Source organism: Copidosoma floridanum, unplaced genomic scaffold (assembly GCF_036245765.1).
Source record: "Copidosoma floridanum isolate Cflo_tuat_1 unplaced genomic scaffold, Cflo_Japanese_pri ptg000020l, whole genome shotgun sequence".
In the NCBI taxonomy this organism is placed as follows: domain Eukaryota; kingdom Metazoa; phylum Arthropoda; class Insecta; order Hymenoptera; family Encyrtidae; genus Copidosoma; species Copidosoma floridanum.
The window spans coordinates 24719481-24741263 of NW_028321897.1; the positions used below are offsets into that span (position 1 = coordinate 24719481).

Below are 21783 nucleotides of genomic sequence, written 5' to 3' on the forward strand. Positions count from 1 at the left end.
TTCTGTGGCGGTCGATTTGGGAACTGGCGGTTGCCTTTCGATTACAATTCCGGCTTGGGAAGCTACAGGAGAGATTATTGAGAGAGATCGATAGGCGCACACAAGGGCCAAACGAAGAAGTAGCAGCCTACCTTTTAGAAATTCGAACTCTTTTGGATTAAGTCAACCCCCCCTTACCCTAGAGCAGCAAGTAAACAGAGCGTATCGGAATCTTCATCCTAGCTATCGAGACAGAATCAACAGGGCCCATATTAGAAATTTCACAGATTCCTTAATTTTAGGTAAAGAAGTAGAGTTGATCAAAAGCCAAGATATAGACTATAGACCCCCTCCCGGACCTGACGAATCTCTCTTTCCCTTTACTGCATACCAGCCCCGCCGACAAGTTACAACCAGGAAAGTCGCAGCGGTAGATTCCATAATAAATAATAATAATGCACTAAGTGCCATCAAAAACGTAGAATCAATGACCAAAATTAGCACTAACGATCAATCAAATCAGGCATGCACACAGACAAATCCTATGGCAGAGCACGGTCTCAACGGAAACACCTCCAGCAGAGAAGGGCAAAAGAGCACGAAATCAAGCGCATGCTTTATTTGCAAGCAAGGTGGACACTGGCGCAGGGATTGCCCGGAAGCCATCTACTGCTGAAAGTGTGGTAAGATTGGCAGCAAGAGAGTCAAATGTAGGAATTGTAATGCTCCTAGGCCGGAAAACCTGTAGGAGGGGACGCATTAGGAGTCAGTGCTACCTCTCCAAACCGACAAAAGGCTCAAATACTATATAATGCTAAGTTACCAATCGATGTTAAATTTAATGTTAATAGTTTAGTTGATAAGTTTTCTTTAGTATGCGCTAGATATACGCCCATAATTGAAAAGTTATGGTGGCTTATCATACAAATTCTCTGGGGGATACGTAAGGCAACTTAACGATAAAAGGATTCGTAGGGAGAGCATGTAGTGTCGTCCCCAAACAAATAATGGAAATTGACAAAACCTTCGTGAGTCTTGTTAATTTAGGTAAAATTATTAGCACACAGATAAAAAGGATGCATTCGACAGGCTAAGGAATATGTGGTAGCGGAATACCCCCCATATTGCAAAGCAGGCGTTTGAGGCGGCAGCTATTAGGAAATAGCGGCACAACGCCAAAGGATATGAGTAAGTTCAACGGTAACGAAATAAGTCCGTGGACGCTTACAGGTGCTAATGGGATATTAGAAGTATTGTCATTAAACAGCGAACCAAGGCATTTTCTCACTGTATATATTAACGGGACACGGGTATCCGCGTTAATTGATAGTGGGGCGGCCCATTGTTCCTTGGGTGACAATTTTTCAAAAAAATTGGAAAAATTCAATCCATGTCAGTCCACAATAACAGTAGCAAATGGTATGCCCATCTTGTTACAAGGTACGATTAAGGTAGACCTTGAAATAGGTCGGATAAAGAAATCAATAGAGTTTGGACTGGCAGACGGACTGAAGTACGAAGCAATTCTAGGCATTGACTTCCTACGCCAACTTAAATTTCTGATAGATTACAATACTTACTCATGGAGTCAGGATAAATTGACATGGGAAAAGTTCTATCCAATAGCAGAGGATTCTGCTTGTTGTTCAGCCACAGCAACGGTTGAAGGATTACATTCCCTGTCCCCTACAGAATTAGATGAGTTGACCCAAATTTTAGATAAACTGATACCACCACGTCCCAAAAAACTAGGCGTTACGACCGTTGCAAAACATTGGATAGATGTACAAGGACAAGCACTAATTAAACAACGACCACGGAGATATGCACCTAAAGTATTGCAAATAGCATATGACGAGATCGAAAGACTTAAACAAGAGAACATAATAGAGGAGTCTGAAAGTGCTTGGTGCAGCTGTCCACTATTGGCCCCCAAAGCTAACGGGAAATTCCGATTTTGCATCGACTACAGAAAGCTAAATGAGGTCACAAAAAAGAATGCATACCCGATGCGTTTGATAGACGACACTCTAGATAAGCTCCGCAAAGCAAGATTTATCTCAAAAATAGACCTTAGCGAAGCGTACCATCAAATATTATTGGAAGAGGGCAGCAAAGAGCTAACAGCATTTGCAGTACCGGGTCAAGGTCTCTACGAGTACGTACGGATGCCTTATGGTCTCATGAATGCACCTGCCACTTTTCAAGCGATCATGGACAAAATCATCAAGTCAGAATGGGAGCCCTACGTTTATACATACATGGACGATATTATAGTCTTGACGGAAAACTTCCAGGATCATAAGAAATGGCTAAAAATTGTCTTGAACGCTTTAAAAGATGCCAACTTAGTAATAAATCGTGAAAAATCAGAATTTGGCTGTGCCGAAGTTAAATACTTGGGATACAAAGTGGATAAATACGGACTGAGAGTAGACCCAGATAAACTCAAACCAATTGTTGATTACCCAGCGCCAGTAAACTTAAAACAACTAAAGCGATTTATTGGTATGGTTATTTGGTACTCGCATTTTATTAAAGGACTTGCTAATCTTAAAATACCCCTAACGAAGCTAATGGCTAAGGATATGAAATGGGAATGGTCCAGCAAACAAGAGAAGGCATTCGAAAACCTAAAGAAAGCACTAACCGAAGCGCCAGTATTGGCTAGACCGGACTTCTCTAAGCCGTTTGTGTTACAAATAGACGCCAGCGACTACGCTATTGCTGGTGTATTGACTCAGGAAGTCGATGGAGAGGAGCACCCTATTTGCTATGTCAGCAGGACTTTGAGTAAAGCCGAGCGGAATTATATGGTGACGGAGAAAGAATGTCTAGCAGTACTTTGGTCGGTAGATCGTCTTAGAGGGTATCTGCAAGGAAAAATTTTTACGGTAATCACGAACCACAGTAGCCTATTATGGTTAAACAAGCTCAAGGACTCAGTAGATAGGTTAGCTCGATGGAATACTTGCAGGCATATGATGTGAAATTCATGCACAGGAAAGGGAAGTGACATCAAGTTCCAGACGCATTGTTGCGAGCATATGAAGGCCAGGTAGCTGCAATAGAGAAGATAACCTTAGCGACCCCTACAGACGATGACTGGTATAAAAGGCGGACAAAATCTGTAAAGCGAACTCCCCATAAATTCCCCAATTGGAAGATCTCCGAGGGTAAACTATGGTACCATAAACCGAATGCTCTTATAGACTCGGTAATGCCCGACCTCAATGCATGGAAGATAGTTCTCCCGAAAGAAGTAAGATGTAAAGTCCTACAGGAAGTCCATGCAGAGCCTCAAGCGGCACATTTGGGGGTTAATAATACCTACGCACGGTTAATCATGTACCATTACTGGCCGGGATGCTACCATGATGTCGCGGAATATGTTAGGGCGTGTCAGGAATGTCAGAAAAATAAGGTCTTGCAGCAAGCCCCAGCAGGACTGATGGGAGAACGGAATATCAAACATCCGTGGATGGTGGTGGCCGCGGATATATTAGGGCCAAAACCACCATCTAAGACTGGGAACCGATACGTCATAGTGTTCCAGGACCTCTTCACAAAATACGTGGAATTGCGACCTCTTCGCAAAGCAGACGGAAAGAATGTAAGGAAAGCGTTTGAAGAACTGATCTTGAATCGGTGGGGAACTCCCAAATACATACTTACAGTCAACGGGACGGAATTTATTAACAAAGATATGAAGAAAATGTGCACTGACGCAAATATCGAACATACAACAATTCCACCATATCACGCGCATACTAACCTCGCCGAAAGAGTGATGCGAACGTGAAACACAATGATCAGTTCGTTCTTAGAAGAAGACCACCAGCTGTGGGACGTTCACCTACAAGAGTTTGCTTTTGCTATGAATACCATGGAAAACGCGTCCACAAAAATGACTCCAGCCTTTTTGAATTTTGGTAGAAATCCATTGCCAATAAAAAATTTCAACAAGCCAGGGAACGCAGATAAATAAGACATGAGGGACACGAAAAACTGCGAAGATCGAATGCAGAGGTTGACTCTTATAAGAGATTTAACTAAGAAACATGTCGACGAGGCTAGGGCTCGCCAAGAGAAATATGACAATAAACACAATAGGCCTGGTACTCCCCGCAACACCATCGAGGAGCAGGTAGAGCCAGAACAGATACAAGTGGGAGGAGTGGAGGAGGCAGCCCTGGAGTCTATGGACACTGAAGATGTGGTGAACAGACTGGCCGAAGAGCCTATCCATCCAGCGCTGATCCCAGCGCTAATGACCTTAAAAGTTACATGGCTGAGCGACACCGCGCATCCAAGCCTGGACAGCACACAAAACCCACCCCCACTCCCTGAACAGGAGGTATTACCTCTGGAACCAGCTCCGGAAACTGCTTGCTGGGGTTGCGGACAAGCTGGGCACCGGTTCGTACGATGTCGCTACACCCGAACGTGAAAATTTTGTTACCGGTGTGGACTCTGGAACGTAACAGTAGCACATTGTCCGTATTGTCGCGAGGGCTGGCTGGAAGAAAGGCGACAATACTTGGCCGAGCTGGCAAATTGCCACCCCTACCGACCCCCTACCGCCCCCTAATATTTTTTTTTGTTGTTTTCTTTTCACACTTTTTTATTTTTTTTATTCTCTTTTCTTTACATTTCTCTTTTTTTTCTTTGCCCAATTTAAAATAAATTGCTTAAATAACTTTATTTTTTGTTAGTAAATATTCGTTTTTTTTTAACTTTTGTAAATTCCCCTGAAGGGACTTAGTGATTATAAAGAAAATGAATGAGTATTTCTCTTATCTAATTGGAATAATTTATTTAACAACTATCAAAATCACATACATAATAATAAACTATACTACAGTGGCCAACATGTATAGCGCTGGTAACCTGGTCGTACAAAATACGACGAAATTCGTGTACAATTACACGCCAAGGTATTGGCGAAATTTGGGCTCGGGAGGGCTGGGCGATCAGGTAAGCAATACACATGTAATACACTATGGCACTAGTACGTGAGGAAGAAAGCAAAGTGGTCACAAGATTTATGGAATAAATTTTTTCATTTCAAATGAATTTTCAATAGTAAACGAATAACGTAACCCTTTGCTTTCACCTCACTAATATAATTATTTTTATATAACTTCCATTATTATTAATATATACTTTATAGTTCTAACCATTTAGTAAAAATAATTCTGTAAACGCCTGTACATTTCTCAGCAACGAATAATGTACAACCGTCTATTTTTTTTGTCTTTGTTTCTTTTGTAACGATTTTTTTTAAATTATTTTTTGTAATGATTTTCTTGTAAATGTATTGGCACACCACAAGCAAGTAGGGACAATAGCAATAATAATACACTGAGTAAATGACATAACAACAGCGCGACATAACTACAAATACATAGAACAAGGCAACATAATGCCGACCAGTATATCCTGAAAAGATCAGAAAGAAGAAGACGGTACATGACACTGCACGAACAACTAAGCTTTATACACTCACATCAATGCACATTTTCGTCAAGTTTTTGATAGTTTCTATGATAGGACCTACACCTGCAGATTAACTTGAACTGCGCAAGGTGGAAGTAGGGTTTGTGAGGGGGGATTTGTGACGTGGCGAATCGAAGGTGTGTATAAGCACGTCACAGAACTCTTATTATCGCGAATAAACGGCAAGAGTCTCAAAGATAGCTCTCTCTTCCCCTTGTGTATGTGGTTTACTAAGTATAACACGCGGAATTACGATACAAGGCCCGGAGGCCGTAATAATACAAACAATCTAAGAGTTTGGCTTGACTCTCCCTCCCGTGGTCCTACAAAGGCACCTTAGTAATGTGTACATGAGAAATATCATAAAAGTAGGCTGTAGGTCCATGAGCGATAGCTGTCAGTGTATTGGGAGATAGCTTGGTAGCGGTGGTCGACCAGTAAGGCAGTGTTGGGTGGTGTGTGTGGCAGACCGTAGAGAGTACGTTGCACCTGCGCGGCGAGACAAGGATAGACACTTGGGCTCACTGCGAGGCTGGTACTGGTGCTGCACGACGTGGCATCGTTAGACTCTCGCCTGCCGAGCCACTCAGTAGCCGCAACACTGCAAGCTAGTGCCAACACACAACCTCGACGACGTTAATCAGGTCGCCCGAGCTCTCCGCTGCCCGTGACGCACGCAGCATTGCCGGGAACAAGACGATTAGTTCGGCTGAAATATTGAACTGGTAGGTGACGCCAGGTTCTCTTAGTGTTGTGCATACAGTGAGTGAAAGTGGTCCTCCCATAACTACCCATCCCTAAATGTTTAAATAGAGTCAACCCGAAGTACCCCTACGGAAGTTATTAAAGTATAGCAACATACAGATTAGTAAGCCACATCATAGGGAGCGTCCTCGTGGTGTGCCAATCGAATCTTATATTTCAGTAATTAGGTGGATTTTAATAAACACTCAGTTCACAACTAAACGCAAAGTGTTATTTTCAATTGGAAGTGCACCGTGCTGATTGTAGTGGCAGCAGACTAGTGCCGTTACATAGGTCATAAAAAGCTAGTCTACTATACTTGCTATATTGTACTACATGCTGCTGCAGTCAGCACTGTACACTGCCAGCTGAATCCCGGTCCCTTTCCCTAGTAGAATCTAAACATAATATGATACTGAGCGGTGCTATAAATAACTAAAAAAGATTAAGGTAAGAACCACACACACACGCTAGTCGTAATGCCTGGCTAGCGTATCACAATATATACTTCAACTCTTTGTAGTTTTTCGTTAAGTACAACATAGGGTTAAATAGTTACTGCGGATCTCATTTTCCATATTTCTCCTTCCTTATATTTCATATTTCCACGTAACAATGTAAATAAATTAAAATGCGTTCATAAATTCATGCACTTATAAATAATTTTTAGAATCTGTACATTCTGAAATTTCGTGTGAGACTCAAACAATGTATTTAATTTTATTATATTGCCGTCTTTGAAGATAAAATGAATACTATATTGTTGTACACGTTTAATATAAAAGTCAAAAAATGCAGTTATTAGGTTCACCAACTCATACTGCCTCCTGGTTACTGCCTTGTGTAAACGTACCTCAATCTAACCTTGAAATAGGTACTCAGTCAATCATTGATACTGAAAGCTGAAGGTAATATCTACCTGCGTACAAGGTATCAACCGCTTGGCAGTAAACAACGGAGTACTAGCCAAGTAATAGGAGTAGCTATATGGGAACCTTTGACTTATAATGAAAAATGTGAGAAAAGAAAAAGTATTAAATAAAAAAACAACTAAGAAAACGAAAAATGTTGAAGTGTAATATTAAAAAGAAAATTTAATATTTAATTTGAGTTATATTAGACAAGGCTACTTTACATCAGTAATTTAAACGAATATAGAGTTCTTGAGTTTACTATTAGAGCAAAACCATTCAACAAATATAATGACAAAAAAGTCGGGCACTTAGTGAGTTGAATCCAGTAAGCAAAAAAAGATCTTGTGAACTTGATAAGATAGTGTGCTAGACGTGGTCTTCCTGTCACAAGACAACAATTGTCAAACAATGTCTAAAGAGTTCAATTTATGTTTGTATAAAATATTTTATTTTCAGTAGTTAAGTAGCAGTTATTCAGGATCTCGCAGTTATTAGGTAGCAGCAGTTCCAGTAAGATCGCGCGCAGTAACTATTGTCTGAGGCACTTGATCTCCATGTTTACATTTTACCTAATATGAGATTATGAATACATAGAAAAAAAAATTTTTTCATACAATCGAAGTGCCAACCATGACTTGGTATTTTTGGGTGATTTTCTTTCTTTTATTGTACCACATTCATCCATCTCATTATCTCATTATACTGTAAATGTCCCAGAACGCATAGTTTCAATAATGGCAAAAAAAAAATTTTCGCCTACACGTGTTTTTTTTTCGCGATGATGGAAGTTAATTTTTTTCAGCACACGGAACTTCAAATTTATGCTATCAAAAATTTATGCTATCAAAAATTTTTTAAATCTCCTAATTGTTACCTATATTATTCTACTCTAAATGTCCCTAAACACAGATGTTTGATGTTTGTGAACGTAATTTTTTTCCTTCCGGACTTGTTATTTTTTCGCACTGACGGGACTTAAACTTCTTTCAGCCCACGGAACTTGGAATTTTTGCCATCGAAAACTTTTCAAACCTCTCAATTTTTAATTCTCTTGTTTTGCTGTAAATATCTCAGAACGCATAGTGTCGATAATGGCGAGAAAAATTTTTTCCGTCTACACTTGCATTTTTCGCACTGATGAGACATATTTTTTCAGCGACCAAACTTGTAATTTTTGCTACCGAAAATTTTCCAAAACTCTTAATTGTTACCTGTCTCATTCTACTGTAAATGTCCTAAAATGCAGATTTTTGATGTTTGTAAAGGTACTTTTTTTTTCGGGACTTATATTTTTTGCACTGACGGAACTTCCACTTTTTTCAGTGCACGGAACTTGTAATTTGTGCTATCAAAAATTTTCTAAACCTCTTAATTTTCATATCTAATTTTTCTGTAAATATCTTAAAACGTATTGTTTTGATGATGGCAAAAAAAAATTTTTTTTCGTCAGAGCTTGTATTTCGTTGAACTGGCGGGACTTATACTTTTTCAGCGTAGGGAACTTGTAATTTTGGCTATCGAAAAATTTTCAATACTTTTCGCACAGTCAAAAAATCAGCTGACAATTGGGCATGAGAAATCAGCTGATATTTTTTAGCAGTGGTTTGTTAAACATGTCGTTCTGCTCTTAGTTTTTTCCATGATTACTTGTAAGTCAGTGCTTAACCACACGATCAGTAAGAGTTTATTGAGGAGTAAGAATGAAAAACTCCAAGAAGTCAGGTGTTGGTTTGGGCAACGTTTCGTTAGTGTTAACGCCAACCTCATCAGCCTGATGATGCTCACTTTATTAACAAAAAAAAAAACACTTTCCGTAGTTTACGTTGTAAGACCACTATTAACAAATATTAAGAATGAGTCAATAAATGATTATATGTTAGTAGTCTAATATAAATTTTAATACAAATAATTTTTTTTAATTAAATAATTATTCCCGTTCATATCATTATGGCAATCGTGGTAAAGTGTTGATCGCTTTAAACAAAAAACGTGAGTGTGAAACATGTACGTATTTCCATACATAATTATAAACAATAAATGTAAGCACCTTGCGAATGTTGACAACTTATGTACATATCTACAATGTAGAGTTAAAAGAGATTACTTAAAAAATTTTTATTTGTGTTATTAAGAAATAAGGTGTCGTCATTTTTATTTCTTGTGTGTTTAGTAAAATGTAGGTGTAACATTTCTAATATTAATCTTTTCTGTCTATGAAGCTCATGGTCTAGAATTTTGGTTAAGGAAAAATGAAAATTATGGTTGAATTCTTGTATGTGTAAAGCGACAATAAGCTTATTTTTCTATGTACTTTGGTGTTTATCAGGCGTTTTTTTCCAACGTCGTATATCATTTTGCTTGTGATTTTTGCTCCACATTGTACATAGGTGAGACAAAGAGAGCATTAAAAAAAATGCCTGGATGAACACAAAAATACAAAGAAAGATGAACTTTTTGTCACTTTACACATGAAAGAATTTAACCATGTTTTTAATTTTTCTTGAACCAAAATCCTCAACCATAAACGAAATAGACAGAAAAGATTTATATCAGAAATGTTACACATACACTCTACTAAACACACAATAAAAAAAGAGGACGCCTTATTTCTCAATCACATGTAGAAAGGTTTTATGAGTAATCTCTTTTAACTCTACATTGTAGATATTTACAAGCGTTATCTACATTTGTAAGAAGCGTACATTTATTTTTTATATTTATGTATGGAAATACATACATGTTCAACACTTACATTATTCGGTTAAGGCGACCAACAGTCTGTAATGATCGTCATAACGATATGGACGTAAGTAATTATTTAATTTTTAAAAATTACTTTTATTATAATTAATATTAGACTGCTGACATATAATTCTTTGTTGATTCAATGGTAATATTTGTAAAAAGTGTCCCTACAATGTAATTTACAAAAAGTGTTTTGTTTATGGCTTTGTTTTTGTTAATAAAGTGAGCCTGATGAGGTAGGCGTTAAGACCAGCGAAACGTTGCTCAAACCAACACCTGACTTTTTGGAGTTTTTTATTTTTACATCTGAATTAGCTCTTACTGATTGTGTTCTTATGCACTGACCCTCAAGTAAAAACTTTTTTTCTTTTATAGTTTTTTTTAATTCTTTCGTTCGCTAAAAGACAAAATAAAAAACCATTTTTATTCAATGTCTATTGTTAAGTTTTTTCCTTTTGAGCAGAAAATAATTTATGACATCTTAAGATTCATCTAAAATGATTACCTCAAGTACATTCTATTTTAGTTGAAAATAGGACGTCCTGTAGGACGTCCTACAAAACATCCTAGAAGATACGTTTGAGGATGTACTTTAGAACGTCTTATTTTTTAAGTGGAAAATTACACAATAATAAAGATTCTTAAATTTTTTATTTTAAAGGAAAACAGGATCTCATGTTGATGTAGCAAGATGCTGATTCTAGTTAATCATTGTGACTAAATTTTTTAACTGAAGTTAAAACTTAATGTCTTAGTAAGCATATCTTAAATATAAAGTCATTAAAAGTTATGATTATCTAATTTACTGTTATGTACCTTATCATAAAGCCGATTAAGAAGTCGTGGAACGGCTGGCATAACAGTTGGTTTCAATATCTTCATATCGTCAGACAATGTCCTTATATCCCCACTAAAGAATCCAACAGATCCTCCAACCATGTACATACCATTTTCACAACATCTTTCTAACATTTGTGCTAGTGGTAAGAAGCTTATCATGACATCATGTTGAGTAGGTCGAAATTCTCCTAACTGAAGCAAAACAGCCGATATACCTGACATAACATTTTGGTGGGTCAACATTACTCCTTTTGGACTACCAGTAGTACCTGAAGTATAACAAACTGTACTAAGATCTGCTGGTTTTGGTGGTACTTCTGGATAATTTTTTTGCGAACCAAGTTTCTCAACTTCAGAAAATTTCAACAATTCTATACCTCTGTTTCGTGCTCTTTGCTGTGTTGACGACCTTGTTTCTTTAATGACAATTATTTTTCGGAGACATCTATAACACAAAGTTAACAAAACTTACATACAAAAATTACATGTTGAACTGATCATTTGAGTTAAGTTTGTGTATATAAACTAAAAGCAAAAAAAAATTATTTCGTTTTTAGTCAGAAAAAATAATGTTTAAATTATTATTACAATAAACATTTGTTTTGACAACTTTCAAAGTCCTGTTTAAGTTATGTTTCTTAAAACTACGGTAGATTATGTAAGTTTTCAACTGTATGGACAGTGCACGTAACACGGGACGTGGCACACACTACATTATTTAAAAATGAGGGATTTTGGATATAGCATGGCAAACAGTTATTTCATACATAGAGCAGAAGGTATGAGACACGGGGCACAAAACATAGGAGACGAGATAAGAGACTCAAACGATAAGAAATAGATTATTGTGCTCTACAGAGTAAAATTATAGCTGCTACGTGTGCAGTACTCATATCTGTGATAGTTAGTCGGGGAGCCAAAGGTTCAAAAAAAATGATTTTTCGTTGTTGGATGGAATTTAATGAAATCTAGCAAGAACTGTAAATTGTTGTCCATATAATGATCCTTTCAGAAAGTTGAAATGAACCTAGTCTGGAAAATCCTTTTTTACTGCAAAATAACTTTGAAAACCAATTTTTTTTCAGTTGTCTGACAGTATTTTAGAAATGAAGCATTTTATCCGAAAAAGTTAACAAAAGTTGTTAAACTGATGATTTTACGTAATAATAAACTTTTTTCAAGAACTTAAAATTGTTTATTCTTACCGAAAACATGCGGTGAATTTGTAAAAAGTGTACAACAAAAAGATATGAAAAAATGAGGGAAGAAATAGTTTTTTTTTGTTGATATTTAGATATAAGATAGGTATTGGTATTGTTAACAAAATGCGCCAGGTCTGCTTTTTCAAAAGCAATATGGTGACTTACTGCAAAATTATCAATTCAAAAGCTTAGAACGCTGTTAATCCTGTCACAGAAAGTGGATCTTGATAAAACCAATTGGAATCGATAGGTGATCACATTATCTATTATTAAGCCAATTTTTAAAAATTTTTAACAATTACTTTTTTGTTATTATTAAAACCACTTTTTGGAGTTCGTAATTTTGTCAATTTGCAAGATATAGCTTTGGAATAAAATGCATTCGATTAAACCTATTTTTAAATTAATTTGCTAACAAAACAAATTCATTGTAGGCCCATTAGAAGCCGAGATATGACATTCTTACATTGCAATTAAGCATTCCAGCAACGCCTGAGTAGGCCAAATATGAGCGTGGAGTTAGTACAAAACGAGCGCGGTGTCAGACTTTATCGACGCAGCAAAGCGACTGATTACTTTGGCCGTTGCTCAAATTGTCTGTAACAAACAATTTCTAAATAAGTATTCTGGGAATCATTGTCTTATTATTTTTGTAATGTACCATGGCCCTTGGACATTTAATTATTCAAGTTTCAATCGTCTACGTGCATTATATTAGGCTCAACAACTTAAAACGCAAAAGTATCGCTTCTTCTAAAAATTTTGAAAATCGGCTTAATAACAGATAATGTTATCACCTATCGATCCCAATTAGTTTTATCAAGATCCGCTTTCTGTGACAGGAGTTACAGCGTTTAAAGTTAAGCTTTCAAATTAACAATTTTGCAGTGGGTCGCCATATTGCTTTTGAAAAAGCAGACCTGGTGCATTTTGATAACAATACTAATACCTATCTTACATCAAAATTTCAACAATAAAAAGCGATTTCTTTCCTTATTTTTTTATATCTCTTTGTTCTTCACTTTTTACAACCTTAGCACATATTTTCGGTACGTTTTGGTAAGAATAAATAATTTTCAGCTCTTGAAAAAGATTTGCCAATTCACAAAATCATCGGTTAAACAACTATTGTGTTTAATTTTTTTTATAAAATGCCTTATTTCCAAGAAATTGTGAGATAACTAAAAAAAAATTGGTTTTCAAAGTTATTTTGCAATAAAAAATGATCTTCCTGACCAGGTTTATTCAAACTTTCTTAAAGGATCATTATATGGATAACAATCTATAGTTTTTGCAAAATTTCGTAAAATTCCATCCAACAACAAAATGAAAACCTCTGGCTCCTCGACTAAGTATAGACATTATACATTAGTATTGTCAATAACCTTTGAATATATAGATATAGTCTACGCAAATACCCTTTTTTATAATACACACAAAGTACCTTAATTCAATATGTTAAATTTTTTCAATCACATGGCTTTACTTTTCTGTACTTATTTCTTCACTATGTTCTAAGATATTTTTTCTAGATGTTACTTATTAAAACAGAGAATGACCTTAAAAAAGGTATTTTTACTAGAAGGCTAGAGTGTTTTTTTTTTCTTTGAATATTTAGTATACGTTTTGTGTACGGTTATTCGGTTATTCTTTAATTTCTCACTCAACGTTTAAGTAAACAGACACTGGAACGTGATTTTTTTCCAACATTAGTTCATGTTAATCAATCTAAGAATGTTATCTTCTAATGAGAAAAACGAATAAACTTATATTTACGTGTCACTAGATTTTAATCCTGATAAAAGACATAAAAAAATTTAGTTATGTATGATAAATATTAAAGTTGTATTAATAATTTTAACTTATACTCTATAACCTTACGATAAATAAAAAATTTTTTAGTTACGTCAATTACTTTATCTTAAGCATTTAGAGTCAGAGGAGCTACCCTAATATCAAAGGCTGCGTTCCTACAATTTACGTTATGCGTATTACGTTTTCAAATGACGTTGTACAGAAGTATCTCTTACCTTAACCATTGCTAGTAAAAAAATTTGATTAAACTTTGGAATGTCATGAAATCAGACGTTTTATATGCTTCCAATAATTACTACCGAAGCGGTACTCCCAAAAACATACTACAATATTCAGAAGACGATTCTTAAAATACCAGTCAGTTACCAGTAGCACATGATAAATATAAGATCATGAGCAGCATTTTTGTGCAAAACACTGCCACATTCCTATTTCATAACTACTAATAGCCTAAACATGTTGTTGATAAATCTATCACAAAAAAATAATGCTATAAAAATAAGGATTTTAAATAATAAATTTTATTAGGATATAAAAGATGGATGTTATACTAGTCTAATACTCGGAAATCCTGCATTGTTTGCCTATAACCATTGCGACTAAAATGGAATAATTATGTAGCACAATTATTGTTCAAGACAGTATTTGTTATCTGATTTAAATTTTTCAACCGTTAAGTTCAACAGTGTCAGTTAACTTAAACGTAGAACATAAGTGTCAAACATGTATATATTTACGTCTATAAATATAAACTATAAACGTACGCTTCTCACAAATATAGATAAAGTATGTACTTATCTACAATGTAGAATGACGAGAGATTACTTATAAAACTATTTATACAATATTTTTGTTATTAATATTTTTTATCTATTACGTTCATTGTCTTAAATTGTGGTTTGAGAAGAATTTATATCATGGTTAAATTATTTTATGTCTGAAGTGTCAACAAGTTCGTATTTCTTTATACTTTTACATTTATTCAGGCGTTTTTTTATTGCCCTCTTTGCGAAGTAGAGGAAAATAACTCTATAAATTTCTTAGACATTAAGATTACACATAAGAACTTAAAAATAACTACAAATTGGTACGATAAGCTAATTCGATCCAACAGAATATTTCATTTTAATTCAAACCACGCCCAATGTTTAAAAGTCAATGTGGTAAACGATTTGGTGATCGAGCTATTCTTTTGTCTGATAAATCCTACCACAGGAAGAATATTTTCATAGCTAAAAAAGTTTTACACAATAATGACTATACTGAAATTTTTATACAAAAATTTATCAAGAAAAAACTCTACCAAATTAAAAACATCAATACTAATAACAACAACTTACTAAATCACAATCTATGTGCTAAAATAAGAATTTCTATTTTTTACAACCCATTATTTCTTAAACTTTGTCCAAAAACTTACAGAAAATAAAATATACAATTTTACCCTATCATTTAAATTGAATTTAACAGTGTCATCATTCTGGGAAAAAATAAAATTAATAAACTCGATTAAACCAACGTCGTATACGGTTTCACTTGCAATTCTTGCTCTGCATTATACGTGGATGAGAGAAAAAGAGCACTGAAAAAACGTTTTAATGAACACAAAAGTACAAAGAAGAAATGATTAACATGTTATCACTTCACTCATGAAACAATTTAATTATAATTTAACTTTTTTCAAACCAAAATTCTAGCCGATGAACAAAATAGACAAACAGGATTAATATCAGAAATATTATACTTACACTGTATTAAACACGCAACTTAGAAGGCTTGGGTGATCTTAGATAAAATGCTGGCTAGCTCTGAAATTTAGAAATTATCTAAAAAAATTATGCTATATCTTTTTATGATAATGGATTATATATATGTAATATTTATTTGTATTCATAAAAAATTTCAAAAATGAAAAACCATTAATATAACTTGAATTGCATTATATCACCATAGTTTTAATCAATAACTTTCTATAATTCTGTTTGGATGTGAAACATCTTATGGCAGTTAGTGAACAGCTGTGTAAGAGGAAATATGCAATAAAAAATCTGGTTCGCTTCTCCGTTGCTGTTCACTTTACCACTGAGGCCTCGTTGTCTCCCTCTAAATGTGTACATGTGGTAAAATTTGTATATCTATGTATACGTATGTGCTGTAGCTATAACTATATTATCGTTTATTTAGCTTTTTCATCAATAGTACGCATGTAAACGCGTGTACTACCCGTATATATAGCTATGTAGAGGTGTATATATATAATTAAATATCGTATGTGTCGTATATGTGTATACGTAGCATATACATATATATGTATACTTTATATACAAAATATGTGTTACTGACTCTGAGAATCGAGCCCTCATGTTTCAGATTAGTAGTCAGGGACCTTATCAGTAGTGCGACGTAGCACACCGATCTGACCTCTGTTTTTATTACTTCTGGATACCAACTAAGAAACTTCTGAGTTAGAAAATTTATTGGTAATCAAGGGTTTTTTGTATTATTCGTAATTTAGCTTACAAATTAAATAGTTAAAATTTTTTTAATAGTCTAACAATGTTAATATCATGTTTCAAAGTTCGTTTTGCTAATAACTTGTAATGGTTTGAGATACAGAAAAAATAATTTACCAGCGTGTAGGGTGAGAAATTTTCTGTCCATAAATATTTTAATTTTATTTCAACAAGCGTAGAATGTTAAGAAAAAAATTTAAACAGCATTTTGGCAGTACCTGTAGGAGAAAGTGATTTGAAGAGAGCCATTGATTATTTGCTGTTGCGCTCGCTTTCTTTTTTTTTTTTCTCATACTGGTAGGTCTTTTTCATAGCTTTCCTTAGTATTTTGCGAGAGGAGAACATGATAAAATAGTATTAGAATTAGTTTTTTTTAAATTATTTTTTAAAAACTTTTTCTTTGGGAACAAGATTATTTTAAAATATAAATATTTGACCATAATTCAAAGTTTTCTGGGGTCTTCCAATTAAGTTCATTCAATCTCCATCTTAACCCGTCTTTAGACGAGCCAACAAAATTCGCGCATGTGTGCAACTACTTACAGGTATCTGAAAAGAGACAGTGAAAGTAATACATACGAATATGTTGTTAATTATACGTATGTACCTACTTGTAATTATGGGTATAGATACTCGTCGTCGTGTATTATTGTTGTTTTTCGTGCTCATTGTTTATATGTTAATGAATAAAAAAAATATATGGGTAACTTAATATTTACTATTTCCTAATCTAAAATATTTATTAATGTGAATACAAATTTGTAATACAGTACATTTATGTTAATGAATCAAGGAAATATAAACACAACTTATTATTTACTCTTTCTTCATCTATAATACTCACTTATGTCAATACATATTCGTAAACAAACTGTCTTTTCAATACAAAAGTTTATGACAAATATTATTTAAAGTGAATTAAATAAATACCTTTCCTACCTCGGGCATTTTTGAGAGGCTAGTGTACCCTTGGTAGGAAAAAAAGGATTCGCCACATAAGCGCCATTGCTTTATGGTTACCTTATACCCCTTGGAGACGGTGGCACTTATCCCAAGAAAACTACTATTTTCATGATAGACAATTTACTGCCACCGAGTCCAATAACATACTTTTTAATGTTTCACATCTGTTAGGGGTTCTGAGACCCATAAGGTAAAATGCTTAATACTTGGACAAAACTAAAATTCAGACTGATACTTGGACAGTGAAAAAACAGTCATTGTAGCAAATGAAAAGCCAATATTTTAAAAAATGTAATAGATTAGTAGTTCTTTCACTATGACAAAATTGAAAGTCTCTTAAAAAGAATGAAAGTCATTCGCTAGTAAAGCTTAATGTGTACTTAGTGACTCTCAGAAATGTGAATTGACAACTGATGCGAGTGGTAAAGCCTAGATACATCCAATCAGCAAGTACTAGTTCCGTGTAAGGCAATAGAATTAGCTTCTTAGAAGGCTGATCTTGAATAAAATTCCTTACAGTATTTTGCATAGTAGATTCGAATTACTAGATGGTAAGGAACACTTCTTTAACAAAGTGCATATTCAAAATATGGCCATTATTTTTTTTGTTAACGATTTTATGTAACAAAATGCTGTGTAACCGTTTTTTTAATTACATTTTCAAGCCAATTATTAGAAGCCAAATCTTATAGTATATCATTTAAAGGAATTATTTAAACGAACATTTTGCGACCAGAAATTTAGAAATCAATTTACAATTGTTTAAAATAATCAACATACAACATTGAATAAATCAGAGATTTCACAATTTTTTACTCCGCCAAAAAAATTTTAACAGCTCTGAAACTAAGTAAAAATGAGTCTTTCATAAGCACGAAGCAACTCAGATTTGTTTGTTAAAAAATATATATTGTCAACTTTTTGAGAAAATGTATTTAGGTATCAAAAAGGTGTCTAATGTTTTATTCAATCTCATTGGGTTACCAACATCTGACGGGTCCCAGCGGGAACTCATTTTTTTCGTTGTAACGCCTCGTTACATGGGTTTCTCGGTGTGGGTATAAATACAAGCGTGACTTGTTGTTAACTTATGTTTTATTCGAATTACTTAAAGTTGAGGGAACTTGTGCGTGTATTCTAGTCTCGCAGACTTGCTCCTTTCGCTCTTACGTCTCTCGCTAATCTTCCCTTTGTTCTCTTCCTTCACTCTTCTTTTCATATTACTTCTCCTCTCAATTCCCCTACCTTTCGGGCCTAAGCCAGTGGAGGCACACGCACGCATAGAGCTATATGCTATCGTACGTAACACGTCCAAGGCCACGACGCCGACGTCCTTAGCGGTTATTTTCTTCGTCATTTATATGTTTGTGATAGAGAAGTGTTTATGTAATGTTGTTTGTGTTGTATAGTATTTTTGGTCAGAGGGAAAAGGATAGTTTGAAGCTCTCCGTCCCTATTTCCTCTCCTGTTTTATTTCGCTGTACTTTATGTGTATACATTTTTGTTTATGTTTTACACACATTTCTTACATAAAATGATTTTGTTTTAAAGTCTTTATTTACTTATAGTATACATTTACTTATATGCTTTTTTTGTCCTTTTTTATTTTCATTTACATATGAGCTATACAATAATTTATGATAACAAGCTTTTTTCCATCTTGAACAGTAATTCATCCCTATATATTAATGTAATTGTCAATTTGATACTCTTTTTTTTGTTTTGTAGTCAAGAATTTCAAGGGTTGGGGGCCTACTGTTTAATTTATTTCAAGTTGTATTGATATTTATGGTGGTCAAGGATGTTGGGGGTCATGGGATTACTACTTCAACCGATTCATAATATTGTTACTGGTGTCTATCTTTTTTCTGATCCTACTATAAATTTTATTATTGTTATAGTTATTCTCATTCTCATTTTGAGTACATTCAACATTTATTATTATTTTTTTCTTTGCTTATCATAACTAACCATATTTTACGGTACATAGTACTTCAGAAATATTTCGGTGATTAGAATTTATTTACTATTATATTTAATGTACAGCAAATTCACGATATCAATTTTTTTCTGCATATTTATATTACATAATAATATTAACAAATATGGTCCAGAAGTGTTTTATGTCTGTCGTCAAGGATGAACTGGTTAAAATCTTACTGTGTTCATCTTAATTAATTATTATTAGTTTTTTTATTCATTTTAGTTGCCTGGATATTTATTGCTCGTGTATTAGTACGCCACTTAGATTTGTCCTAATTTCTTTCTGTAAAATTATTGCTGGTTTTAATGCCAAACTATTGTCCAGTGATGGCTCGTTAGCTCTCCAGTTGGTGTTCTTTAGCTTGTTAACTAAAATTATTCTATAACAACTTCGCACCCAACGTACCAGGGAAAAAATGATTTGTTATTAACTAACCATGTAAATAGAGTTTAATTATTAGGTAATTATATCTTGCACCCCTTTTACACATATATTTTTTTGCCTTACTTTAAATTCTTACTTTTCTATGGCCAACTTTTTTTTGTGTACAAAATGCTAATACTAGTTTTCTAATTAAACATAACATCGTTTTTCTTTTTTTTTCGTTACTTTTATTAGTGGACTCTGGAGGATGTGTTGGTTGCGTACGCGATTGAGTTATATACAAAATGTGTTCTTTTTCTTTTCGCCCTATGTCAGTTAAAAATTTTTCTCAGCTATAATAAATGTTTGTTTCTTTTTTTGAATATGGACTGTGTTCATTCTTGGAACAAAGATTTATAGGCAATTCGTGGGTATTTTTTTTTCAGGCAAAAGTTTGTTGATCTTTTTTTTCTGTATGACTCGCAGATATTTGGCTTTTTCCACTGGACACATACTCTTGTTAACCAATAATACTAGGGTTTTTGGCTTTTCTTCACGTCGTCACTTATCAAGCTGTGTTTTTTTTTCTGGTGCGTATGCCTTCTGCCATTGTAGTGTTGATATTCACTGATAAAATACCATGTGGTGTTTCAGTAGCAGGGATGCTGAATCATTCTGGCAATTTATGTTTTATTATCACTGCAGATTCGTAAGAGTTATATCACAGGTGTCTGCTTAAGATGTTCTGACTTCGCTTATGAGACTGATAACACGTATTATATTATTGAGTAGGGTTTTTTTCGTATAAATATACATGTACGTACTTATACAAAAATTATTTCTTTGATACATATTTTACAGCTATTGTATTTTCTCCTGAGAACTGTGTCCTATAAGCTCTGCAATGTTGTGTTACTATGCATGTATATGCTATTTTTATTGGCATAGTGAAATGCTGCCTCAGACTTAATTGCAATTTTTATCTCTTACACGGTGGAGGAGACCTTATCTTACATGGCTTTTAAACCAAATGTGAGTATTTCCCTTGCTCAGTTTTATTTTAGTCTCGTTGTGTTAAACAAAACTCCAGAATTTCTAGTAGTTGTTATTATTCTCTAATAACTTTCCAATCAAAATCTTATTATCAATTATGCAATCATAGCTTCTTTTTCTGTAATCTCCAACAGACGATTCTTAAAGTTTAACTAGGGTCCTATCTACTTTGGTTGTTGATTTAAAAAGTAGGTAAGGAATATCAGGATTTAACATAAATGGAGTAATTGACAGTTTGTAGCTAAGGGCGCGTTTGATAAAAATTTTCAATTGCAGTTGCGTTTCTCGATAATTACAATCAAAATAATTTAAAAATAAGATTTTTTCCTTGAAACTTTGCACGTTTCACGTCGTTTAAGATCTACTATTTACACTTTTCTGAAGTGCGTTACGTATAATTGTAAGTGTAAATATTTTGTTATTAAATTCTGTTTTTTTTTGTATTGTTAATAATGTTTTTCTTTTGATTGTTTTTTTGTTTTTATATAAATACAATAATAATATTTATTTACTTAGTAACTATCATTATTATTATAATAGTTCTTCCTATTGTTCCGAATGTAAACATATAACTTTCTTATTACAGCAATATCTATTATTGTTTTTTCTGCAAATTCTTTTCTTCTTGAGAATTGCAAAAGATAATAAACTTATCATTTATTCTTTTACTCATTATCCCGGAAGTTGGGTGTTGTACAGTCAAAAAATATCTGGCTTACGTATACTATTCCTTTTTTTTTTTTTTTCTTTACTTTGCGCGTGCAAGGGCTGCCGTCTCAGGGCTGCGATGATTTTTTTTAATTTTTTTTATTTTTGGTAAATAATTTATCAATATTGATTCTTTAGATAGGGGTAATTTACTGTCTTAATATCTGTTAGTTATGCAGTTATTAGTTATTTTATATTTTCTTACCATATGAGTCGTTGTTTACTTGCGGCGCGTCCAAGGACCGCAAAATATAAAGAGGCTTCTTTCTAAAGAGTTGTTTCTGGATGTTGGGATATTACTATACACGCCCTTTGATTTTGTCTCCATATGCTACGCGTAATTCGTTGTCTATGTAATTTTACGTTGTGATTCTTATAATCTATGCCCGTTATTTCATATGTTCCCTTAAAATAGTCGTCACACTTCCCTTTTGACGGTTCTTTTGATACATGCATATACC

At 34.0% G+C, this 21783-nt stretch overlaps 1 protein-coding gene across 3 annotated transcripts in view; it reads right to left on the reverse strand.

Annotated features, from left to right (window-relative positions):
* The window catches only part of LOC106641739 (long-chain-fatty-acid--CoA ligase 5), a 705145-nt gene that overhangs the window by 359819 nt on the left and 323543 nt on the right, over nt 1-21783 (reverse strand). For all 3 annotated transcript variants that reach the window (XM_089593848.1, XM_023391596.2, XM_089593847.1), the window contains exon 4: nt 10698-11166. In XM_089593848.1, the coding sequence (XP_089449974.1) occupies nt 10698-11166 (469 nt within the window). The remainder of the gene's footprint in view (nt 1-10697; nt 11167-21783) is intronic.